At 35.3% G+C, this 15655-nt stretch overlaps 1 protein-coding gene across 1 annotated transcript in view; it reads left to right on the top strand.

The window, feature by feature from the left end:
- Positions 1 to 15655, top strand: part of CEP85L (centrosomal protein 85 like) — a 174361-nt gene that overhangs the window by 33489 nt on the left and 125217 nt on the right. The window contains exon 2 of the mRNA XM_017680016.3: positions 990 to 1148. Coding sequence (XP_017535505.3) covers positions 990 to 1148 — 159 coding nt within the window. The remainder of the gene's footprint in view (positions 1 to 989; positions 1149 to 15655) is intronic.

Raw genomic sequence — 15655 nt, 5'->3', positions numbered from 1 at the left:
GCCATACAACTACATACAGTGGCATTGAAATTAGGTGGAAGTAATCTGTTTTTAAGGAGTAACTATTCAGATTTTCTGTATTGTTCTTATTAATTTTTTAAAGTATGTCATTGAAATGAAAGTCCAAAATTCTTATACAGAATCAGCTCCCACGATTGAGTGTGCAGGCTTAAGTGTCCAATTTGAGAATCACTGTGTTAGCCATTAGTAAAGGTATGTGCTTCTATAGCTTTTACATAAAATTCAAGAGATTTAATATTGCTCTTTCAAATTATTGTACTAGTAATATATTTCACAGACAGCACTTGTTATGGATATATTTTAAGAATGATAAAGATTTACTATAACTCAAGGGAAAATTGAGCAAAGACCCAGGATGATGCTGTGGTGTTAAACCTTTGTCAAAAGATAACTAAAGAAATAAAATAATTTTAAACATTAAGCGATGAGGATACAGTAGGAAAAAGATAGATTTTTTTAACCTTCCGTGAGCATATCCTACTTAGATTGTCATGATTCAATTAGACTTTCCCTGAGCCCAAATCCTCAGCTGATGTCTGTGTATGGAATCACAGATGCCTACTGATCATTTATTCCAGAGCAGAGTACTGACATTTCTAGATAGACAGATGATAGAATTGACATTTTAAAAAAAGACAGCAGTATGTGTTTAAAAATTAAAAGCTCAATACCTGTAAGCAGAAATCAGAGTCCTTCAGCCCCTGAAAGCTTCTAAATCAGCACTGAATTTATGTATGTGTTAAATTTATTTGATGAATCTTGTTTTCATTGATCTATTTTTTTTTTTTTCAGAGAATTATAAAGAGAAATGCACTTAGGCACATCATAGTAAGACTTCTGAAAATTTTTCATTGATCTATTTTAATTCTAACCTTTTATATCTTGTGTATTTTTTACAAGGCCAAAAAAGGTATCTTCTGCCTACTGATAGATAAAGTGTGTTCACTTTTGCATATTTTCCTTTGTAGGCCCAGATTATTCTTCAGCATGGTTACCTGGTAATGAATCATTGTGGCAGGCCACAACTGTTCCATCTAACCACCGAAATAACCATATCAGGAGACATAGTATAGCTTCTGACAGTGGAGACACCGGCATTGGAACTTCCTGTTCTGACAGTGTGGAAGGTGAGCTTAAATTCTTAGTGCCTAGACATGAATCTTTGGAGAATGGTTGTGATTATGAACATTCAAGGGATATGTTTTACTATTCCAAACTAAGAAATTATAGTGTTTGAGTATTTAATAATATTCAGTGCTGTTACATACCAATGAAATTGTCCCTCTAGTCATATTAGATTTTCCTTCATTCACTCTTCTAATTAAACTTTTTGAGATAATTGTTGAGTCACATGCAATTTTAAGAAACAGTACAGAGATTCTATCCAAGTTTTTGAAAGTGTCACCTATAATTGTGGATTTGAATATTTCTTTCTTTAGCTTGATAAATTTGCATCATGTATTACATCTGTTTTTTGATACATACATGTTTAGAATTGCTGTGTATTCTTTGTGGATTGGCCCTTTTATTATTATATAATGTTTCTTGTCTGTCTCTGGTAATTTTTTTTGTGCTGTACTTTATCTGAAATAATACTGCCTCTCATGTTTTCTTTTAATTAATATTTAAATGGTATATATTTTCTATTTCTTTACTTTCAGCCTGTCTGTCCTATATTTGAAGTAAGTTATTTGTAACAGCATACAATTGAATCTTGGTTTTTAATTAACTCTTAATTTTTTAAATTAACTATTATTTAATTAAATATAATTGGTATATTTAGACCATTTACATGTAATGTAATTATTGATGTATTAATACTTCAGCTTTCTGTTTGTTCTTTTTGTTTCTGTTTTCATTTTCCTGTCATCCTGGGGTTATTTGAACATTTTTAGAATTCCACTTGGATTTATCTGTAGTATTTTTTTTTTTTTACAAAAAAAATTTTTTTGGTATCATTAATCTACAATTATATGAGCAACATTACAGTTACTAGACTACCCCCATCATTAAGTCCCCACCACATACCCCATTACAGTCACTGTCCATCAGCATACTAAGATGCTATAGAATCACTACTTGTCTTCTCTGTGTTCACAGCCCTCCCCATGCCCCTCCCGCCCACATTATGTCTGCTAATCCAAATGCCTCTTTTTTCCCCTTGTCCCTGTCTTCCAACCCATCTTCCCTAGTGCCTTTCCTTTTGGTAACAGTCCATTCTTGAGTTCTGTGCATCTGCTGCTGTTGTGTTCCTTCAGTTTTTGCTTTGCTCTTATACACCACAGATGAGTGAAATCATCTGATACTTGTCTTTCTTCTCCTGGCTTATTTCACTGAGCATAATACCCTCTAGCTCCATTCATGTTGTTGCAAATGGTAGGATTTGTTTTCTTCTTATGGCTGAGTAATATTCCATTGTGTATATGTACCACATCTTCCTTATCCATTCATCTACTGATAGACACTTAGGTTGCTTCCATTTCTTGGCTATTGTAAATAGTGCTGCGATAAACATAGAGGTGCATATGTCTTTTCAAACTGGGCTGCTGCATTCTTAGGGTAAATTCCTAGAAGGGGAATTCCTGGGTAAAATGGTATTTTTATTTTTAGTTTTTTGAGGAACCTCCATACTGCTTTCCACAATGGTTGAACTAATTTACATTCCCACCAGCAGTGTAGGAGGGTTCCCCTTACTCCACATCCTCGCCAACATTTGTTGTTGTCTGTCTTTTGGATGGTGGCGATCCTTACTGGTGTGAGGGGATTATCTCATTGTGGTTTTAATTTGTATTTCTCTGATGCCTAGCGATGTGGAGCATCTTTTCATGTGCCTGTTGGCCATCTGAATTTCTTCTTTGGAGAAGTGTTCTGTTCAGATCCTCTGCCCATTTTTTAATTGGATTATTTGCTTTTTGTTTGTTGAGGTGTGTGAGCTCTTTATATATTTTGGATGTCAACCCTTTATCAGATATGTCATTTATGAATATATTCTCCCATACTGTAGGATGTCTTTTTGTTCTGTTGATGGTGTCCTTTGCTGTACAGAAGCTTTTCAGCTTAATATAGTCCCACTTGTTCATTTTTGCTTTTGTTTCCCTTGCCTGGGGAAATATGTTCATGAAGAAGTTGCTCATGTTTATACCCAGAGATTTCTGCCAATGTTTTTTTCTAAGAGTTTTATGGTTTCATGACTTACATTCAGGTCTTTGATCCATTTTGAGTTTACTTTTGTACATGGGGTTAGACAATGATCCAGTTTCATTCTCTTGCATGTAGCTGTCCAGTTTTGCCAACACCAGCTGTTGAAGAGGCTGTCATTTCCCCATTGTATGTCCATGGCTCCTTTATTCTATATTAATTGACCATATATGTTTGGATTAATATCTGGACTCTCTATTCTGTTCCGCTGGTCTGTGGCTCTGTTCTTGTGCCAGTACCAAAATGTCTTGATTACTGTGGCTTTGTAGTAGAGCTTGAAGTTGGGAAGCAAGATCCCCCCTGCTTTATTCTTCCTTCTCAGGATTGCTTTGGCTATTTGGGGTCTTTTGTGCTTCCATATGAATTTTAGGACTATTTGTTACAGTTCGTTGAAGAATGCTGTTTGTATTTTGAAAGGGATTGCATTGAATCTATAGATTGCTTTAGGTAGGATGGCCAATTTGACAATATTAATTCTTCCTAGCCAAGAGCAGGGGATGAGTTTCCATTTGTTAGTGTCCTCTTTAATTTCTCTTAGGTGTGTCTTGTAGTTTTCAGGTTATAGGTCTTTCACTTCCTTGTTTAGGTTTATTCCTAGGTATTTCATTCTTTTTGATGCAACTGTGAATGGAACTGTTGTCCTGATTTCTCTTTCTGCTAGCTCATCGTTAGTCTATAGGAAAGCAACAGATTTCTGTGTATTAATTTTGTATCCTGCAACTTTGCTGAATTCAGATACTAGTTCTAGTAGTTTTGGAGTGGAGTCTTTAGGGTTTTTTATGTAAATATCATGTCATCTGCAAATAGTGACAGTTTGACTTCTTCTTTACCAATCTGGATTCCTTGTATTTCTTTGTTTTGTCTGATTGCTGTGGCTAGGACCTCCAGTACTATGTTGAATAACACTGGGAAGAGTGGGCATCCCTGTCTTGTTCCCGATCTTAGGTGAAAAGCTTTCAGCTTCTCTCTGTTAAGTATAATGTTGGCTGTGGGTTTGTCATATATGGCCTTTATTATGTTGAGGTACTTGCCCTCTATGCCCATTTTGTTGCGAGTTTTTATCATGAATGGATGTTGAATTTTGTCAAATGCTTTTTCAGCATCTATGGAGATGATCGTGTGGTTTTTGTCCTTGTTTTTGTTAATGTGGTGATGTTGATGAATTTTCGAATGTTGTACCATCCTTGCATCCCTGAGGTGAATTCCACTTGATCATGGTGTATGATCCTCTTAATGTATTTTGAATTCGGTTTGCTAATATTTTGTTGAGTATTTTTGCATCTATGTTCATGAGGGATATTGGTCTGTAATTTTCTTTTTTTGTGGTGTCTTTGCCTGGTTTTGTTATTAGAGTGATGCTGGCTTCATAGAATGAGTTTGGAAGTATTCTCTCCTCTTCTATTTTTTGGAAAACTTTATGGAGAATGGGTATTATGTCTTCTCTATATCTCTGATAAAATTCAGCGGTGAATCCATCTGGACGGGGGTTTTGTTCTTTGGTAGTTTTTTGATTACCGTTTCAGTTTTGTTGCTGGTAATTGGTCTGTTTAGATTTTCTGTTTCTTCCTTGGTCAGTCTAGGAAGGTAGTATTTTTCTAAGAAGTTGTCCATTTCTTCTAGGTTTTCCGGCTTGTTAGCATATAGATTTTCATAGTATTCTCTAATAATTCTTTACATTTCTGTGGGGTCTGTCATGATTTTCCTTTCTCATTTCTGATTCTGTTTATGTGTGTAGATTCTCTTTTTTTCTTAATAAGTCTGCCTAGGGGTTTATCTATTTTGTTTATTTTCTCAAAGAACCAGTTCTTGGTTTCATTGATTTTTTTCTATTGTTTTATTCTTCTCAATTTTATTTATTTCTTCTCTGATCTTTATTATGTCCCTCCTTCTGCTGACTTTGGGCCTCATTTGTTCTTCCTTTTCCAGTTTCAATACTTGGGACTTTAGAGTATTCATTTGGGACTGTTCTTTCTTCTTAAATAGGCCTGGGTTGCTATATGCTTTCCTCTTAGAACTGCCTTTGCTGCATCCCACAGAAGTTGGGGCTTTGTGCTTTTATTGTCATTTGTCTCCATATATTTGCTTGATGTATGTTTTAATTTGGTCATTGATCCATTGATTATTTAGGAGCATGTTGTTAAGCCTCCATGTGTTTGTGAACCTTTTTGTTTCCTTTGTACAATTTATTTCTAGTTTTATACCTTGGTGATCTGAGAAGTTAGTTTGTAGAATTTCATTCTGTTGAATTTACTGAGGTTCTTTTTGTGGTCTAGTATGTAGTCTATTCTGGAAAATGTTCAATGTGCACTTGAGAAGAATGTGTATCCTGCTGCTTTTGGGTGTAGAGTTCTGTAGATGTCTGTTAGCTCCATCTGTTCTAGTGTTTTGTTCAGTGCCTCTGTGTCCTTACTTATTTTCTGTCTGGTTGATCTGTCTTTTGGAGTGAGTTGTGTATTGAAGTCTCCTAAAATGAGACTTCTGTTAGTATTTGTTTCACATATGTCGGTGCTCCTATATTGGGTGCATGTATATTTATAATGGTTATATCCTCTTGTTGGACTGCCTCCTTTATCATTATGTAATGTCCTTTTTTATCTCTTGTGACTTTCTTTGTTTTGAAGTCTATTTCGTCCGATACAAGTACTGCAACTCCTGCTTTTTTCTCCCTATTGTTTGCATGAAATATCTTTTTCCGTCCTTTCACTTTTAGTCTGGATATATCTTTGGGTTTGAGGTGAGTCTCTTGTAAGCAGCATAGAGATGGGTGTTGCTTTTTTATCCATTCATTTACTCTGTGTCTTTTGATTGGTCATTCAGTGTCTTTACATTTAGGGTGATTATCGATAGATATGTACTTATTGCCATTGCAGACTTTAGATTCGTGGTTACCAAACGTTCAAAGTTAGCATCTTTACTATCTAACCGTCTAACTTAACTCTCTTATTAAGCTATTATAAACACAGTCTGATGACTCTTTATTTCTGTCACTTCTTATTCTTCCTCCTCCATTCTTTATATGGTAGGTGTTTTATTCTGTGCTCTGCTCTGTTGTGTTTCTTTTGACTGCTTTTGTGGATAATTGATTTAATTTTTTTGTGTTTAGTTAGTATTTCATTGGTCTGCTTTCTTTTCTGTGATTTTATTTTCTTTGGTGACATCTATTTAGCCTTAGGAGTGCTTCCATCTCGAGCCTTCCCTTTAAAATATCTTGTAGAGGTGGTTTGTGGGAGGTAAATTCCCTCAACCTTCGCTTGTCTGGAAATTGTTTAATCCCTCCTTCATATTTAAATGATAATTGTGCTGGATACAGTATTCTTAGTTCAAGGCCCTTCTGTTTCATTGCCTTAAATATATCACTCCATTCTCTTCTGGCCTGTAAGATTTCTGTTGAGAAGTCTGATGATAGCCTGATGGGTTTTCCTTTGTAGGTGATCTTTTTTCTCTCTCTGGCTGCCTTTAATACTCTGTCGTTGTCTTTGATCTTTGCCATTCTAATTATTATATGTCTTGGTGTTTTCCTCCTTGGGTCCCGTGTGTTTGGAGATCTGTGGGCTTCCATGGTCTGAGAGACTGTTTCTTTCCCCAGATTGGGGAAGTTTTCAGCAATTATTTCTTCAAATACACTTTCTATCCCTTTTTCTCTCTTCTCCTTTTTCTGGTACCCCTATAATGTAAATATTGTTCCATTTGGATTGGTCACACAGTTCTCTTAAAATTCTTTCATTCCTAGAGATCGTTTCATCTCTCTGCCTCAGCTTCTCTGTATTCCTGTTCTCTGATTTCTATTCCATTAACAGTCTCTTGCACCTCATCCAGTCTGCTCTTAAGACCTGTTGATTGTTTCATTTCTGTTATCTCCCTCCTGACTTCATCCCTTAGCTCTTGCATATTTCTCTGCAGGTCTGTTAGCATGGTTATGACTTTTATTTTGAATTCTTTTTCAGGAAGATTAGTTATATGGGTCTCCCCAGGCCCTCTCTCTCTCTCTGATGTTGTATGAGTGTTTTTTGACTGGACGAGGTTCTTCTGCTTTTTGTGGCAATAGATGTGGTCACAGGCAGGTGGCATGGCATGTGTGTCAGCTGGGAGAACCAAGTCCCTTCCTGATTTTTTTGTCACCTTGCCCTTCTCCACTGTCTGTGCCATCTACGCGCACACCAGGAGCTGTCTCTGGTATATTGTCCTGAGCTGCTGTGGGCGGTGTCGCCCTCGAGATAGCCTAGCACACTGAGGGGGTGTTGCAGCTGCACTGGGTGTGTTCTGCGAGAACAGCGCCCCTTCGTGCCTTCTGGACCGTGCTCCGGTTTTGTTAATTTCCTGGTCAGCTGCGCACTGGCAGGAGACTCTGGTCACTGTGGGTGGGGCTGGTCTCTGGCTGCTTTGTTTGCTTACAGTGCCGGATGCGGGGAATGAGAGGCTAGGGGGCCAGAAATTCCTCAAGATTCCCAGCCTGCTTGGCTGAATGTGCTGGGATGATTTTGCCATGCAATGTGTGTCTGTGCTCCTGGATCAGATTACTAGGGCTGGTTATTTAGCAGTCCTGTGCTTCCACTCCCTCCCAACTCTGATTCTTTTCCTCCCACTCGTGAGCTGGGGTAGGGGGAGTGCTTGGATCACGGCTTTGTATCTTACCCTTTTTGTGAGATGCTGAGTTCTCGCAGATGTAGATGTAGCCTGGCTGTTGTACTGTATCTTCTGTTCTCTCTTTTAGGAATAGTTGTATTTGTTGTATTTTCAGAAATATATATGGCCTTGGGAGATTTCCGCTGCCCTACTCATGCCACCATCTTGAGCCCCCTCCTGTAGTATTTTTAAGTAATCTCTTTTATAGCTCTTCTGGTTGATTGTTCTAGGTGTTACATTGTATATTATATATATAATGTGTATATGTAATATACTTAACTTACTTTAACTGTTTGAGTGACATATAGAAACCTTAGCTCCCTTTATGTCATTTTACCATCTTCCATTTATAATATAATTATTTCAGATATTTTTTCTACATATTTTTCTATAACCGTATCAGATGTGTTATAATTTTTACATCAACTGTCAAACATAATTTAGGAAACTGAAGAGGAGACACACAGCATGTTGTATTTACTCATGTTCTTGCTTCCTGTGTGGTGTTCCAAGGTTCCTCCCATTCTTTCCTTTTGGTTTAGAGAACTTCCTTTAACCCTTTTTTTAGGATACATAAGCTGGTGACAAATTATCTTAAGTTTTTTCAACCAAGAATGTCTTGATTTCCCTTGACTCCTGAAAGAAAATTTCATTGGGTATATACAACTCCAGTTTGATAGTTCCACTTCTTTCTGGCCTCCATGGTTTCTGATGACAGATCTTCTGTTATTTTTCTCTGGCTACTTTCAAGATTTTTTCTTTGTCTCCTGTTTTCAGAAATGGAATATTACATGTTTTAGGCATATTTCTTTGGGCTTATCTTGTTTGGGATTCATATAGCTTCTTTCTTTGCAGGACTCTGATGGCATGAATCGTAAATCTTTTGTTATTGTCCTACCGGTCTCTGATGACCTGTTCCTTTTTTTTCTTTTTTTTTCCTATTTTTTGTTGACTGTTCAGATTGGTTGATTTTTATTCTGTCTTCAGTTCACTATTTTTCCGTGGTCCACTCCATTCTACTGTTGAGCCCATCCACTAAGCTTTTTATTTCTTTTATTATATTTTTCAGTTCTAAGTTCTTATTTTGGTTCTTTTTTTATAATACCTTCTATTTCTTGCTGAGATCTTTTGTTGTTTTTACTAATGCCATTTTGTCATCTGTTTCAGGGATGTTTGTAATCATTCATCAAAGCAATTTTATGAAGATGCCTTTAAAATCTTTGTCAGAATTCTAGCAATTCTGTTGTCTTTGTGTTGGTATCTATTGATTTTTTCATTGAATTTGAGAGTTTATTGGTTCTTTGTATGACAGATGACTTCATCCCTTATGAGTTTCTGGATTTGTTTATTACATAACAAATATTTTAATATATATTATATGTTTTGTAAATATAAACTAACATTTACATATAAGTAAATATAAAATTACAAATATTTATTTACTTAGACTTAAACTGTTTCTATTAGCTGGCTGTCTACTGTAAATATCTGTATTAAGCTAAATATAAGTTCATACTGATGTCTCCAACTCTGATCCAGTACAGCAGAGTTCATTTTAGCCCTTTTCCCTGTTCATCTATAACTTCCCTCTTCAACCATCCATTTACTTACTTGTTCAGCCCTCAGTGTACAAATAAGGCAGGTTCAGAACTGTTAGTCCATGCTCCCCTTATTAGTTTCCCAGGGCTGCCATAACAAATTACTACAAACTGGTTGGCATAAAACAACAGAAATGTATTTTCTCACAGTTTTGGAGACTACAAGTCCAAAATCAGGATGTTAGCAGAACCATTCTCCGTTTAAAGGCTCTGGAGATGAATCTTCCTTCCTTTGCTCTGGAGATGAATTTTCCTTCCTTTCCTCTTGTACACTCTTTGGTTACTGGAAACCCTTAGCATTCCTTGATTTGTGGTGTCATAGCTCTCATCTCTGCCTCCTTTACATGGCCTTCTCTAGGTCTACTCCATGTTTTCCTCTCTCTCTCTCTCTCTCTCCCTGTAAAGACACTAATTATTTGATTTAGGGTCCACCCTAATCCAACATATGGTGGGCTCTAATCTTCATTTTTGCATGATTACATCTATAAAGACACTATTTCCAAGTAAGATCACATTCACAGGTACTAGGAGCTAAGATTTCAATGTATCTTTATAGGGGACACAATTCACTACATAAGCTCTATGTTACAGACTCTGTGGTTAAACAGAAAGGCATAAAATGATTGCTTGGGAGTAATTTAAACTAAGATGAGTTAAAAATAAAGCAGGAGTACTGCTTTGAGGGTTTTTAACAATGTTATTAGCTATTTAGTCTCATCAATTAACTGTAACAATTAACTTTTTGAGGAGAGAATGATGTGGAAAAGAGCAGATCTGAGGATGTGAAAATTGCAGAGTGGATGTACTGGGATTTTCTTTGTGTTGTAAAGCTGTTTGTTTTAAGCAAATCATACTCTTTCTTAACTTTGTTCCTGTGTTATGACTTCTCAGAAATTTACTTGTGATCCAGAGATAAAATGTTTAGTTTTTTGAGACTTTGGCCTAGAGACTCAATATTACTAATCTTTTTATAGTCAGTTGCTTCAACCTCTGTAGAATATTACACTATTAATCTGAGTCCAGCTGGAAATGGTCCTTCCTCAGTTTGGCCAGTGAGAGCTTAAAGAAAAAACCCTCTCCCCTTCCCCAGACTAGTTCAGTGTCAGGGCTGGGATGCTGCCTTTTCATAATGACTGCTGAAGAACTGAAAATACTTCTTTGAGAATATATGACTATATGATTATAATAGCATCTTTTTCATGTTCTCCAGAAGTTCTTTGCTCTTGCTATATATATGTTATATAATTACTAATTTTTTCTATTGTTATGTAGAAAACTGCCTTTTTTCTTTGTTCTCTGAATTAAAAACTAATTTATTTGTGTTAACACTAGCAGATATCACTGCTTTTCTCACTGAATAATTCACTGGGTGTTAATACAAGTTCCTATAATCTTTTAGGGATAAAAACCATGCTTTCTTCTTGATTTGGGCGGAAGTGAAGCTGTTATATTTTTTGCCCCCACATTAGTTCTTGCCATTACCTCTAAGTTGACCTCCATCTCCTTTCCCTGCCAGGTTTTTATTAACTCATGAAACATTGAGTGGTTTTTACTGGTTTGATATACAGCACTATACAGAATATTCAAATAGACAAAGGACCCATTGAGTTTAAGACATGACCATAGCAGGTAGTGTTATTTAAAGGCTATTCTAATATGGAGGAAGCAGTGTCAAAATTTGAAGACAGAGGGCAAATATGGGAAGAGTTCCAGGAAAGGATAAAGAGTAGAAGGAATGGTGGATGAAAATAAGATTGAGTAGCAGGACCTTGGAAGACTGAGAGTAAATAACAATACTTGGGACTTAAGTGGAAAATGAATCATTTCCACTTCAGTGGAAAATGATTTGAGTCATTGGAGCTGTTAATGAGTGATTCTGATTGCATTTATTCTTGACTGGAGAGGTGGAGTGTACACTGTTAAAAAATGCCAGTTATTTAAAAATGCTATCTGAATATAGGAAGTAGTTTTAGCAGCATATTAAAGACTATTGAAAGAAATGATTGGTATGTTTGCCTATTAGAGTATGTTTTCCTTCCTAAATTTATGTCTTTCTGAAGTTTTCATGATACCCACTTTTGGGAACTATTCATCTGTTCTTCACCTTCTCTGTTCTTAGGTAAGTGTCCTGAGTCTTCTGATTAATAGTTTTTACTTTTCTGTTGTTGAATTTGCTACATGGAATATCTGTTTAATGTACAGGGCTCAGGGAAATAACCATTGTAGAGGATTACTGAATATCGAAAATGGCTTTACATTAGAACATAACTAATAGGTTGATATTCATAACATAATGTCAGCTTGAAACATGCTGTATATTAGATTATTTCATATCACTGTCATGTGGATGGGACTTTACATACTTTGGTCTTGGTTTACATAAATCTTTTTGCCATCCACTAACCATAGGGCTATAAAGTGTTTATTCTTTCTCATTTATAAAATTAAATAAATCTATCCTTATCACATTCCAAATATTGAGTAACCTGAAAAGTATTCATCTCCTTTGTACTACAACCCTCAGGTGAGAATTACAATAGGGTATAATTATATTAATTTCTAAGTAATATACATGAAATTTGGACCAGTGTTACCAAATATATAGGTGAACTTGTTTTACAGTGTATCTGTAGAATATTTTAGTTTGCTGCCTTTAACTCTATTAGAGTTACTGTTTGTCTTGAAGGAGAGTATATATTCCATCTTGATTTCCAAGGCTGCGGTTTTAAATGCTGCAGTATTTTGGTTTGTTGTAACAATTTTTAGGGGAAATGTTGAGTGCATTTGAATTCTTAAAAAACTGATTATTTTAGAAACTTGAATATTTAAAACCTCAGTAAATATACATGATTTACATACTATATGCAGCTGACTATTAACAAAAGTTCCCAATTTAACTCTTACTACAATTTTCTTACTGTACTTGATGCAATATACATACTTAAAACTGCTGTAAATTACTGTCAGTTTCTTCCTGGAAATATTTGAGATGGTTTTTGGAAAACAATAATATAGTGCTGTGTGGTTCTATATGGTAGCCACTAGCAACATGTGGCTATTAAGTGCTTGAACTGTGCCTAGTCCAAGTTGAAATGTAAAATGCACACTGTATTTTGAACACTTTGTATTAAAAACATGTAAGATATTTTATTAACACTTTTTGATATTGACTACATGACGACATCTTTTGGATATAATGTGTTAAATAAAAGGCATCATTAAAATTAATTTTACCTTTTCAATTTCACTTTTTTGATGTGGTTACTACAAAACTTAATATTACAAATGTAGCTTGCATTGTATGTCTGTTGGATATATCAGACATATTGGTACTGACAGTGTAAAATTTGCAAAGGGCTTACTTTCAAAGATATTATGAGTGTGTTTATGTGTTTTCTAGGAGAAATAGTATTGGCTTCTCAAAATAGTTCTTGTCAGCCCATTTACTATTTAATATAATAGAACATATCAATGGCATTATGTCTGTGATAAATTGTATTCTGCTTTCAGTCTGGGGATACCAAGAGCACACCCCTTTTATAATTTTGACAGTGATAGGAGCTTCACTGCCGTGGGATTATCCTGATTCCTTTGACAAAGAGCAAATTAGTTAAAGTGGATCTGGTGGGGTATAGGGGAGATTTGATTGTAGAATTCCTGAAATTCTGAATAAGAGTTCTCTTGCTCACTTGGGGAATGAGGAAAAGGAGTAATGGCAATAATTTTGCTGGAATTCTCCTGTTGGGTCTGATATGCAGCCCCTCAGTCTTAATTAGGGGGGAAGAGGGAACATTCCCCTGGAGTCTCAGAGCATAATTTGCTGCAGGCCCAGTAGGTACCCATAAAGTAAGTAGGTGTAAGAGTTATTACACCAGTCTTTCATATATAACCTTAATTGGAAATTAAGTGCCTAGGAAGAGCGAGCCTATCTTCTGTAAGCTTCTGAAGTTTGACTGCTTTTTGCAAATAATAACATCATATGTTATTATATAATTCAAATGTTTAACCTGTATTAGTAACTTTTAAGTTGTTATTTATCTTAGTAATAATTATTTCTCAGTCTATAAGGCAATTATAGTTGAAGAGGTATACTTCTGTATACTAAATGTAAAATTAATTTGGGGGTATAGATCAAAGAACATGGAATAATTTTTATTTAAATTCCATGGTACATTACTTTAAATAAACAGTACATCTGTGAAGTAAGATATTAGACAAACTGAATGGTACTATCTAGGCAGGCCACCCCATTCTTGTACCCCATTCCCTGCCATTTAGTATTGTTAAGTTATAAGTGATGTTCCAAATGGTGGTCTTTGGCCACTGCTAAATCTTCAGAGTATCCTGTGAGTCATTGAAAAATAACTTGCATTCTTTTTTATTTTAATGTTGCTTTATTTTAATTATTTTACAAACTTAAAATCTATACATGATAGAGTAACTTAATACTTAATATAAATGCTTTATGAATTACAAAAAAGTCAGTTTTATAAATGACTATTATATAGTGGTACCTTCCTTTCTTTCTTCTTTAGTCTGAAGCTTTTAAAGCTTCATTCATTTATTGACTTAATAAATATTTATTGAATACTTACTGTGTTTCAAGAACTTCAGAGTTGCAAAGAAGTTAGATGGAGGAGAGGATTACATCAGCATCTCAGGGGTGGGACTTTAGTACAGAACAATATTCTAAAATTACATTGAGTAATTTGCTTTTAGCCATGGTATTTTGAGATTTTCAAATAATGCTAAATAAAGGTGTGATATATTTTTTTATATATTTAACAAGAAGTTGAGACAATAATTTAAAATTAGCAGCAGCACTTTTTAGCTAGGTAATTTGTTCATTGGGTGTCAAATTCCAGGTTGGTAGGAAATAGATCTGTCACATGAGGATAGATGTGTCTGCAAGACTACCCAGTTGTAACATAAACCACAGCAGCACATCACCCATTTCTTCTTAGGTTTTCTTTGCCAAGACCTGGAGGCTATATAAAAAATAGCTGCTCTTGCCACAAAATTAGACTGAGAGAGTTGTTTTTGAGAAATGTAGCACTTGTGTAGGGCATAACCTAAATGTGGTGCCAAAAGTGAATGATTAAGGGAAAAGCAAGAGGAAAGTGGGAATATATGCCTAAGGCAAAAAAACCCCCCAAACCCTTAATGTTTGTTGGTTGGCTGTTTAACTTTCCACAGGGCTATGTTCTCTCCTGTATATTACATGGCACCTGAGAAAAGCAGACTCACAGGCAGGTCTCTTATAGTCTGAGTTCATAAGTGTAGTGTCTAGCTATCTGTTTGGGACTAATTTTCAAGCATATTTATATTTTTACTAAAAAGGTACAGTAGAAGTAAATATTTTTTTTCTTTGGTAATTCCCAACTGCTAATTTGTATTGGAGATAATCTTCTTATCTAATTAATCTCATTTATTTTAAAAAGGGACTGATAAAAATGGACTTGAATTTAATCATCTTCATTAGTTGGTTGTTTTTACTAAGAAATAATAGGGCTGTTGAATAATACAAGTTTTAAGATCATCCTGTAAGTATATATAAGAAAGGAAGAAAAATCAGAAATATTATCATTTGGTTCATTGTCTTTATCTTATGAAGAAACTAAAGCCTTAAAGTAAGTACTTGTTTAATCATTTATTTATTCATGTAGCCAGTATTTATTGAATGTCTACTGTGTGTCCCATACTATGCAAGACGTTAGAATTAAACAGCAACTTTCCCTATTCATTGTATATGTAAAGTCTAGTGGAAAAGATAGGAAATAATTATTATAAATATATTATGATAGGCAGAGTACTCAGGGTAGGGGGACTTAATCTAAATCCACTGAATTAGGAGAAGGATCCCTAGTAGAAGTAATGTTTACACTGAGGCCCCAAAAGGTGAATAGAAACTGGGAGGCAAAAGGTAGGAGGAAAGTAGTCTAGGCTGAGAGATCAACATTGCTGTTACCTCAAAGATGGGACATTAAATAACATTCTGAGGATGGATCAGAGGAGAGCAGAACTGGATGCCAGAGACCATTTGTCTTGCAGATAGGAGCCAGTGGTGACTGATTCATAGAGAGAGGTAATGGGAAAGAAGAAAATGACATGATTCAAGAGATACTTAGAAGATGAAAACCATACATTATTTCTTTTTAAATGGCTTTCATTTAGATGGGCTTCACATACCATAAAATTAACACATTCAAAGTGTA

The sequence above is a fragment of the Manis javanica genome, chromosome 13, assembly GCF_040802235.1.
Source record: "Manis javanica isolate MJ-LG chromosome 13, MJ_LKY, whole genome shotgun sequence".
In the NCBI taxonomy this organism is placed as follows: Eukaryota; Metazoa; Chordata; class Mammalia; order Pholidota; family Manidae; genus Manis; species Manis javanica.
Note: the sequence above shows the minus strand (reverse complement) of the source record. Positions and strands in the feature narration are given on the sequence as shown.